Below are 11,126 nucleotides of genomic sequence, written 5' to 3' on the forward strand. Positions count from 1 at the left end.
GCATTCACTAGAGCAAAAAAGACCTTTCAAATTATATTAAAATCTTTCAGGCGCGTAAACGGGATTTTAGCCAGGGGGGATGGCAAGATTTCGCCGGAAAATTTTTTTTTTGCCCGCCCCTGGAATTGTTTTGTTCAAAAAGTCAATGAACACCATAAAAATACACCAAAAAGACTACATTTTTGGGTGTTACTAACCTTATAGAGTCTAAAATTTATTCCTTTGCTCGAAAAAATAACTTTAACTTTTTAACTTTATAAATTTAAAAATGTATCACTTAACTCCATCACAGCTAACTAAATCAATAATCACAGCATCATTAAAAATTCATATTTTCACTGATTTTCTCAGTAGTGAGCCATAAGTGCAAGATCGTTAGGTCTGCTCTCCGTCATAGTACATCTTGTGCAATGAAGTATTCTCTTTAGAAGGCTAAAACTTCTCTTTCCTTCATTCGATGTTATTGTCATCATTGCATAAAGGGGAACTTGAAATAAAGCTTATTATCTCTTTATGAAAATAAAGGAATTGAGTCTTTGCCACAAACTCTGATTTTCTAATCACTATATCTTTGGAACCAAATGTTGTAGACATAATCAAATTCATGTCGTTTTAAATATCAAAGACCATCAAGTTGTAAAGATATACGGCTTAAAAATCAGTCAAAGTGGCAAAGTTTCATAAATAATAAAAAACACTCTATAAACCTAGATTTAAAAACTTGCATAATGACATCAAACTTTTATTGATAAAAAAATTTAGTCTACAATCACTGGTTTTGAAAAAGAATAATCTTGCTAAGCAAACGATCGGAGAGCTGGATGATATTTATCTCTACAATCCGAATATTTTAACTTTTTTATAACTCTTTGAAACAACTCCTCCAGAATTTTACTTGCTGAACTGTGAAGAAGGTTTTTAATTTCCTCTGGTAAAGAGAACTTGTCTTTTATTTCGACAATCACAGATTCTAGACTGCGAATTTTTTCGTCGACTTTTCTTTTTTGAGCTTTGAATTTTTTCCTTTTGCTCGTGTTTCCGTCATATATTTTCTTTAGCTTTTGAATAGCTGGGACGGCATAATTATATTCGTTCAGAACAGTTTCCAGGTAGCAGTTCTGAACAGCTCCGATAATGTTAAAAATTGAGGGAACAGCAGACTTTGAAAACTTTTTCCCATTCACTTTTATATAACTAGGAAAATGTTCGTTGCAGATAACATTCGGATTGGGTCTTTTCCAATCTACTAGGTTTAACCATTCCTCCCGAATAGAGTGTAAAATAACTCCGGGAATGGAACTATTTGAACAACAATATTTCACTGAGCAATATATCATATTGACGAGAACTGAAGAAAAACATGAGAAGGACTAAACTAACTTAAATTTCTCTCTACAGAACTCATGTACACCACAAGTACTCAATGACATAACAACAGCCAATGTTCACAACCGACCTAGTTAATCTATATAATAGGAATATCTTTAAAACATCTCTGTACATTTATATCTTTCAAGATAAAAAATGTCGTCTTATGAGCAATCTATCTTTATCTATGGTTGTAGACCTTAGATATTTCAAACTATGAATTCTGTTAGATCAAATATTCTGAATTTGAAATATCAAAGGTTTACAACATCAGATTCCAAAGGTTTACATATTTGAGTTTGTGCCAAAGGCTTAATTCCTTTATAAATTGACTGTAAGAAAAAATACCAAAATAGAAAATAGAATACCTTCCATATCTTCCATCATGTTATAAGCATCTATAATGTCGAGGTCTTGTTTTTGCAAAAGTTTTAGTTTAAAGTATCTTAAAAGTTTGTGTTAACAGTGAATTTAGACAAATCCTTAGTCTTTGTCAGGTTTTACTTTTTAAATTTGTTTCCTTTTAATTTTGTATTTTCCAGGGGGGGGCAAGAGGACTACTGCCCCCCCCCCTATGTACGCCACTGAATCCATTACATTCAAATCTGAAAAAAAAAACTTTGGAAGACTGATATTATAAAAAGAAAAAGTGTGAATAAGTTCTCATTGATTCGATCATAGAAATGTGTAAAAAATTTACAGAAACTTGTAAAAAAAATCTCGTTTTTCCTGATTTATAAAAATTTCCTAAATGTCGCACATGTTTCTTAGTTTTCTTCTGTTATAGAAACAGATTTTGTGAATTCGCTTCTTATTTCAAGCTTAAGAAATCAGAAGCTTGAAATTCTCTTGAAGTCCTTAATTGCATTATATACTTTATATACTAAGTAGTTGATAATTCTTTGGATAAATTATACATTCCAAAGAATGTATAGTAGTTGATAATTGATCATGCAAAATAAGAATATCAGAAAATGCATAGCAGTCACGAGTTTTAATTGTAAAAGCAAGTGTGTTAGTGAAGATAATAATTTCAAATCAATAAATTGCACTGAAAATTTAAGAGTAGTTTTAAATGATACCGGGCATTTAGAGCGCGAAGTGCTTATCTCCTGTTTCAACTATTAATAGTTGATCTATCTGAAAGCATCTTCTTTATGTTCGGTTTAAAACAATAACGAAATTAAAAATTTAACCAATTTTTTTTTGTCATTATGAGCATCCACAAACCTTCCCTGGGATCACGAAAGGTCCCACAATAAACTTGGGCTCGATCGGTTAAGCTGTTTGGCGTGTATCGGTTACAAACAATTACAGGCAATCAAAGTATGTATAAAGATATGAATACTGCCATAATTAAAAAAACGCGAATTGGTCTTCCCTCTCAGTAGGGGAGGAAGGCAAGCCACCTCGGAATCCTCGTCCTTCGACTATTTTGTGTTAAAATGTTTCCAATTCTGGAAGATAAAACTATTTTTTAAAAATCTGGCAACGTTAGGGCATAAAATATGGATGGACTAAAACTAAAGTATTGCAATGATTATATCATGTTGGAATCTTCAAACCCGTGAAAATGATGTCAAACTTTATTTAGGTAAAACTTAAATCTCTTCTGCCTCCGTAATTGCTAACCTTCGTTATTTAAAATAAATAGCAAAATATTCGGCATACCTCTGTTTATAATTTTCCCCATAGCACCACCCAGAAAAATCCTATGGTTTTTACTATTTAATAAAAAAGATTGAAGTTTTATAAACATGGAATTATTTGCGGCATTCTACACCAGGAATATCTGAAAGTGCGCGAAAAAAAGGTGAACATTTTTAAAGACATTGAACTTGAAATCTTTAATTCAATTGAAATTTTTTTTCGATTTACAAAAGTTTGATATCTAACGTGGCTGGATTCTTTAAAAATAGTTTTATCTGGAATGATTAGACACTTTAAAAAAGTGATAATGATGAAAGGACAAGGATTTCGAGGTAGCTCGGACGAGAAAATGAGGAGAATGTGGCTCGGACGAGAAATTGTTGTGGTTGGCCTTCCTCTCCTCCTCTCAAAGAAGCTCTGCATATGTGCCTATCCTTCAAGTATTAACTAACGGGCATGAAATAGGAACGATGGGAATAGAACCTTATTTTAAAATGTGTCAAGTGTTGTCTACTGATAAATTAACGCTTATCGGTTAAAAACAAAGGATAAAGAACAAATTTACAAAACTTCTGCGATTTTATTGTTTTCCCATTTTGCTTTTTCAGAAATTCCCTGTGCCCTTCTCTCAGACATCTTTAATTTATTTCTCTGAATATTCTGAAGAAAATCGATAAGCTGAAGAACTTTTCAATATAACAGTTTAATCTACTCTAGCATATCCCCCCCCCCTGTACATTGCATTCTGCATAGTAGTGGGAGTGAAAATAAAAAAATAAACACTAAGGTTTAAATGAACGTTGTATGGAAAAATTCACAAAATCTAAGATTAGAAAAGAAAAAAATGTTATTTCAAACAGGTGAACTTTCCTCACTTTGGTTGATAAACTTCTCACACATCTAACTCTTGAGTATTAATGCAGGATTACCAACACAAATTGAGACTTTAAAGGGAGTGTTCGCGAAAAATGAAAGGGGGTATAGCTTAATGCGATAAAGAAATCTAATATCTGAATGATTTGTTTGAAATTAAAATGATTTTTTTACGGTTTAAGTCGTATGTTGCAATTTTCTCAATTTGTATGGATGCCATGTTATTCGGTATGAGACGTCTCCTTATAGACGCAGCAGATAGAAGTAAGATTAGTAGCGATCAAAAGCGCTTTTTTATCGCATTAAGCCTATACCCCTTTCATTTTTCGCGAACACTCCCTTTAATGAAGACCTGAAACTCTCAGAATATACATATTATACATAAAATATAGATAAAGGTTAGATATGGTCCTAAAAGAATAAGAATAAGAAAATACTGAAAATAGAAAAGTTCGTAATCGTTAAACATTCTTTTCGGCACCAAAATATACTCTCCAAATATTGAAGATGAAATTTGAAAAAAATTAGAAATTATTTATGTGTCTTGGTATATTCTTTAATAACAAAAATAATATGCCGAAATTCTTTAGCATTAAAAATCAACAACATAAAAATTTGAATTTATTTCATCTTCTCTAATTGACAATAATAATCAATAATTTAACAAGCCAGGGCCAAAGAAAAACACATCTAAAATAAATTATTTCATTTAAACTATCGCAAAAATCAACAGAAAACAAAACATAAGACTTAAGTTCCAAATTTTGGGTTGTTCAACAAGTATAGCAAAGTATGTTAAAAAATTTAATAGAATTAGAAGCTTTACACTTTTTGGTGGTTAATCTTCTATAATAATAATCTCTATAACTATAAAATTTGAACTTTCCAAATATGTTACTTAAGTCATTTGCAAGTCTCATATGTTCTGTATAGCCTATTTGTTTTACTACTTTTTTGTAGATCTACTTTACACCACCAATGCAATCCGTCAATTGACTTTATGGACTATAAATACAATCCAACTATAGCAACTACATTTTCCCCATCCATGAATTTTGAGCATTGTTTAGGTTTTGAGTATGGTGTTTGTGCTGTGCTGGCTCTTGGAGGGGTTTGTTTACTGCATCATGTATGCAACTAACAAGGTGGAGAATACAGCCAGGCTGCTTACGCTGAACCTAGAAAAGGTAAAAAATGTTAAATTTTTTAAATGTAAGTATTTGATTGATATTTTGTCAAAAATTCAGATATGTGCTTTATTTTTTGCATTACAAAATCCCAATCAGAAAAGAGGGAGCAAGCTAAATATTCAGCTAAAAAATATTTCCGCTATCTAACACAGGTTGGGGAAGTGGGAATTCTTGTTATAGAAGTTCTAGTTTGTCATTGTTTCTTTGTGTTTATCTTTGTTGCTTTTTGTTTAACCGATTTTCTCATGGAATTTTTAAATATTGGCCATGCTTTGGACTGTCCAATATAAAAAAAAATATATCCAAACGATTAAATAGATATTTAAAACTACTTGAAAACATATATCTGGAAAACACGCAGAGATAGCTTTCGATATTTTCAGGGGGAAGTTAATTAAAAAATTCCCCCCCCTGGAATTACATAAAGGTATTTTGGTAATTTTTATGTCAAAATCCTGACATGTGTGAGAATGTGGTGGCCATTTTTAAAATTTGTCCTGGAATAATTTCTTTTTGAAAATACATTGACAAAAAATCATGTAAATGGGACTAGAAGAACTCCCTACAGTTGTGCCCTACATTTTTCCAGGGGGGGATGTACCCCCAATTTTCCAGTGAGGAGGACGTCCCCCTTACGCCGCTTCTACAAACACGCTAGGGTTTTTTCACAGAAAGCATAAGATCATTTTTAAAGGGACTGTAAAGACCTTTTTAGCAGTAAGCTTTGTTAAACTATGTTCCTAATTCCAAAAATAGAGGGATCAAGTTCCATTTTTAAATAGGTGAAAAATTGTTTTTCCTTTTAATAAGATTCTTACATTGTTCCGGAGTTACATCCGTCAGTGTCGCAGCTACAAACATAAGTATTATATTCCTCTAGAACTGTAGAGTAGCAGTCTCCCTTCTCATGCTTCTCCCATCCACAGCTACGGATCACACGGGAATCTCCTCTCACTATAGGCAAATAAATAAACTTATCAAGGAATAAAAATGTTCAAAAAATTGAAAAGTGAATAGAAAGCTAATTTTTTTTAGTTTTGTTTTCTTGCATCTCCATCTTCAAATTGCTAATAGTTAAAACGCGAAGGAGAGTAGTTGTATATTGTGCTTTAATAAAAACGTGCGTTCTTACTTGTGCTTAATAATTTGGTTTATTATTCATTGCTTAAAATGTATTACCAAGACTGGGCAGGATTTTACACCAAAAAACATCATAACTAAAACATTTTTTCTTTCTTTTAATATTCATAAAAACGTGTAACTCAAAAAAGACAAATAATGATACATCAAAATTGCTTCACAAAATACTATTTTTTAGATTATCGAAGCATTTTTCTACGTTGTAGCCTGTAACACACTTTTGGGAAGAACATGAGGAAGCTTTTAAGCTTTCCCACGACTTACCGTTCTGGAAGATTTTCCTGCAGAAATAATCCTTGCCGTCGTTAGGGCAGTCCTTGAGGTATTCAGTTGTTTTAGCAACTCCTTTATTATCCTTAAAAGCAAAAAAAAATTATTATTCGTTCAAAAGAGTTTTTTTTTAATTTGTTTACCTCATAGTAAAAAGGATCGTCACAGTGTACATCTGTATAGCTGGAGCACTGGTGGCATTGAATGCTAGAACCTTGACAAAAAACTTAACATTTAACTGAGCGTCCATTTTCCTAGTTCGGTCAGCTTGTTTTTTCTCAAAAAAAAGAAATTGAGTCTTTCCCACAAACTAATGCTTTCTTAGATGGTTTGATCTAATTAATTAATAGTTTAAAATATTTTAGACATTGCAATTTAGATTTTATGGCAAAGACTCAATTCCTGTTGTCTGGGCGCAGGGGAGAACATTATTCTAGCTTTCTAAAGTCAAAGCAATCAAAATATCGTCTTTGTCTATCTCCCAACTACAGGGTGTCCAACAAAATATGACAGTACAAAGACGAATTGAAGGTCGTCTTTGACCGTTGAAATAATTTTCAGCTTTTATTCGTAAACCTAACTTTACAAGCATAATTCTAAAATTAACAAACAAAATACTCCTAATCTTGGAACTTCCAAAATGTGGTCTGCCTTTTTTTTGTGCTTTCAATATTACCGGAGAACATTTTCTTCAGATTTCGAAATCTGAACAAAATTCTTAAAGTCTCCGGTAATATTGACAGCTCAAAAAAGGCAGACCACATTTTTGAAACACCAGCACTATGAGAATTGTGTAGTTATTGTTTCAAGAGTCATACATCAAGGTAGGTTGACGACTGAATGTCAAAAATAAACATAAAGTTCAAAGACGACTTTCAAGTCGTCTTTACTCTTGCTACTGTCATGTTTCGTGGGACACCCTGTACATCTCAAAGTCCTCCACTATAAATTTCATACCTAGAAAAGAGATATCTAAAGATTCCATACAGCTGACATTTACATGAAAGCTGAGAGAAAATCATAATCCTTGTAATACAGAATGTTTACTTTTAATCATAAAAATGCTTAATTATGATAAATAACCAAACATATAGATAAAATGATTTTTTTAATCTCACAGATTAGACTTAGTAATATCTAAAATTCTATACCTGTAAGGGACTGTAAGTGTAATTTCAAGTGACCTTTCATGCAAAGATGACAATACCCGAATGAAAACGGTGATCAATATGGAAGATGTTTTCTTTTTTTCAAGTTTTAAAAGTGTTCAATTCTGATAATTCCTACATGTCTACCTGCAGCAGAAATGCGCAAGTCCCTGTTGTTCGGAAACCACAATTAAAAATAATCAGGTTTCAGAGTTGTAAAAGATCGATATCTAATACTTGATCAGACAAAGCTTTAAAGGGTACATGAAGAGTCACTCAAGATTACAGTCCCTTTGAAGGGTTTATCTGCTCAATCATATGACCATGCTTCAACAAATAAAACATAGTTTTCTCATTGACAAGTTTGTAAAAACCTACTTGAGGGAATCATTGCAAAAATGACGAGTAGACAGGCAGAGAAAAGCAGTTTTGAGTCCATTTTGTACTAGGAGTCTGTAGTCTGAAACAAGATTTTTACTAGGAATAAGATTTGAGTCCATTTTGTACTAGGAGTCTGTAGTCTGAAACAAGATTTTTACTAGGAATAAGATTTGAGTCCATTTTGTACTAGGAGTCTGTAGTCTGAAACAAGATTTTTACTAGGAATAAGTTTTTCTGTGAAAATGACAATATACGTGAAAATATAATGTCTCTAGGTGTAGTCTAAAAAGATCTGTGTGAAATCTGTATTAGTCTTGCAGTGTGTAGAACCTTATAGATATATATACTTTATGGATCTAAACTAGATATATATAGTCTGTACTCTGTAAACGTAGAATCTAAGCTAGATATATATTGTTTGTAGTCTGTAGAGTCTAAACTAGATTTATAGTCTTTATTCTGTGGAATCTAAATTATATATGCAGCCTGTAGGTTGTAGAATCTAAACTAGACTATAGTCTGAAGACTGTAGAATCTAAACAAGATATATAGTCTGTAGACTGTAGAATCTAAACTAGATATATAGTCTGAAGACTGTAGAATCTAAACCAGATACATAGTCTATCACTCTACCTATATCATGTAGAATCAAAACTAGATATATAGTCTACAGACTGTAGAATCTAAACTAGATATATAGTCTTTAGACTGTAGAATCTAAACTTGATATATAGTCTATAGACTGTAGAATCTAAACTAGATATATAGTCTATAGACTGTAGAATCTAAACTTGATATATATAGTCTATAATCTGAAGTATCTAACTAGATTTATATTCTATATACTGTAGAATCTATACTAAAAATCAGTCTGTACTTTGTAGGCTGTAGGATCTAAACTAAATATATAAGTCTGATCTAGCTGAGTCCATGGACTAATAAACCCACGTAGCCATGACTAGCGACAGATCAGCTATGAAGTCATATCTAGATCATATAGTCAAAGCTTGTTTTATGCCTATAGTCTGTATTCTGTAGGAATAGGATCTTAACTATATCTGAAAGCTAGATTGGAAGGAAAGTTGACTGTAGTCAGTACTACAGGGTTGCCAGCCGTGATTTTACTAAACCTCATTTTTAGAATATTTTGAAGGTCAAACATTTTTTGAATATTTTTTAAAGACTATTTTAATTTTCTTTTATAAAAATACACAAACATACTTTAGGTTCTCTTGAAATGATGTTTTTTGGCAAGAGTATATTTCTTTCATAACATACTTTTGGTATTAAATCTCTAAAGGCTGTGATCTATATTGGCAAATTAACTTGTTCTGGATTTATTTTTTGTTCTTTTAATATTTATTTTTGTGTAATAACATTTGTCTTAGGTTCCTTTTGGTACAAATGTATTCTATTCTAGTTGGTCTCCCTGTCATAAGTGGAAAGACAGGCCTGGAGAGCCCCGTACTGGCTGGAATAAGGAGAGTCAAACACACAGGGCAACCCAGGCCTCTCAGGCCAATCAAGATGAAAAGAAAGGCCGGGACAGGTCGAGCCAACCCTGTATATTTCCTTCTCCCTGTGAATAGTCGATAACATTTTATGCTGCTTTCCCTGTTCCAAGTTCCCTTCCCATCTTTTCAAAATTTTGTTGACAAAACTAATACTTGAAAGCAGAAAGGAAAGGAGGTGAATGGGGGAAGTTGGAAGAGGGGGGGGGGGGTTGACGCTAGGTTAAATCTACTGTCGTGGTGTGCAATCTGCATTCAGCATTGTGCAACTACTCCCCTACTCACATGTACCTTCCTTCCCTAACCCCTAGTAATACTACCCTCCCTGCCCTTCCTAAGTTCCCCCTCACATAACTCACATACTTCAGGGTTTAATAGGTTTACATAAGAACAGGGTGACTCAAGAAAATGCCCCCCCCCCTCACCCCCTGGTGACCTTTTTTCTATTTCGTCCCTGTCCAATCCCTAAATATAGATTAAACAAATACCATCGAATCCTGCACCAATTTCTTATTTTGAAAATATAAAACTTGTTTTTAAATCCACTCTCACATAGGCGTCAAGCAAGCTCATTTAAAATCTTGGCATATTTGATCTTAGATTAAACACACAAATGTTCTGGGAGGAACTAGATAATATATTAAACTGAAACATGTGCTTTTATATATAAAGTACGTTACTGAATCTGAAACCCTAAAAATTTGATTTTCCATTGCCATATATCTTTGCAACCTAATGGTGTACAACTTTGAAATTTCAAACTTTTTCTATGAGATGGGATCCAGCAGAATTCCAAGTTTGAAATATCAAAGATCTACCTACGATGTCCATTTAAAAAAAAAAAAAATAAGATTGGAAAATTAGAGAACTAAAAGGTTGGTTTCTTTTAGAGTTTGACTATGATTTCCTTTTACACTCTCCACCCCATTTTTTCTGGATAATTTAAATTTTTTTTTTGTCATGTTATTAGTTTCAGGAATATTAACACAAACTAAACTAGTTTTTATTTGTTAAACTACGAGCAAATTTTTTGCATATGTATACATTATGCATTATACATTCACAGATACCGTTTAAAATAAATATAAATTATTAAATATATATATATACATATATACATGTAAATATATATAAATAATAAAGATATCTTTATGTGGCCACTGGCCATTTTTAAGAAATGTGCCTCACGCATTCCAACTTTTAAAAAATACTATATATTCGTTTCAATCGGAGTGACTGTAAGCGTAATTTCAAGTGACACTTTATGCAAAGATCTCAATGCCCGATTTACATTTAAAGGTTTGTCTGATCTCTCTGATCAAAGGACTTGGGTATTTCTACTGCAGGAAAACGATTTGGAATTATCAGTATTTTAAAATCTAGGAAAACGACAAAACGTGAAAGACATTATTCCCCTAGCTCCTTAAGTTTTGATTTTACGCACAATTATAATGCTAGCCAATTTATTTGGTTATATAAACTAGAAATTTAAAACTTTTCTGGCCTCCTCAGTATTTCTCTTATATGAGGAGTTATATGATTGAAAATATATAAGATTTAAATATTATAACTTAAAACTTGTAATTAAAAAAAAA

The 11,126-nt window shown here is 32.2% G+C and overlaps 1 protein-coding gene across 1 annotated transcript; it reads right to left on the reverse strand.

Moving 5' to 3' along the window:
* Positions 1 to 4,840: 4,840 nt before the first annotated feature.
* Positions 4,841 to 8,123, reverse strand: LOC111708688 (uncharacterized). Its single transcript, XM_023482134.1, has 5 exons — positions 8,018 to 8,123; positions 6,635 to 6,705; positions 6,486 to 6,576; positions 5,900 to 6,035; positions 4,841 to 5,069 (listed from the first exon to the last, which is right to left on the reverse strand). Exons 1-5 carry the CDS (start codon positions 8,076 to 8,078, stop codon positions 5,009 to 5,011), a joined length of 420 nt encoding a protein of 139 aa, XP_023337902.1. The 5' UTR covers positions 8,079 to 8,123; the 3' UTR covers positions 4,841 to 5,008.
* Positions 8,124 to 11,126: the final 3,003 nt, after the last annotated feature.

Source organism: Eurytemora carolleeae, unplaced genomic scaffold (genome assembly GCF_000591075.1).
Source record: "Eurytemora carolleeae unplaced genomic scaffold, Eaff_2.0 scaffold893, whole genome shotgun sequence".
Classification (NCBI taxonomy): Eukaryota; Metazoa; Arthropoda; class Copepoda; order Calanoida; family Temoridae; genus Eurytemora; species Eurytemora carolleeae.

Excerpts from the sequence above, each read along its gene's own strand:
- LOC111708688 (XM_023482134.1), bottom strand. The coding sequence starts at position 8,078 with ATGGACTCAAAACTGCTTTTCTCTGCCTGTCTACTCGTCATTTTTGCA. Across the intron at positions 6,706-8,017 it reads TTTTGCAATGATTCCCTCAA|GTTCTAGCATTCAATGCCAC; the intron begins GTAGGTTTTTAC and ends TTTTTTGTCAAG. Across the intron at positions 6,036-6,485 it reads CAGGAAAATCTTCCAGAACG|TGAGAGGAGATTCCCGTGTG; the intron begins GTAAGTCGTGGG and ends ATTTGCCTATAG.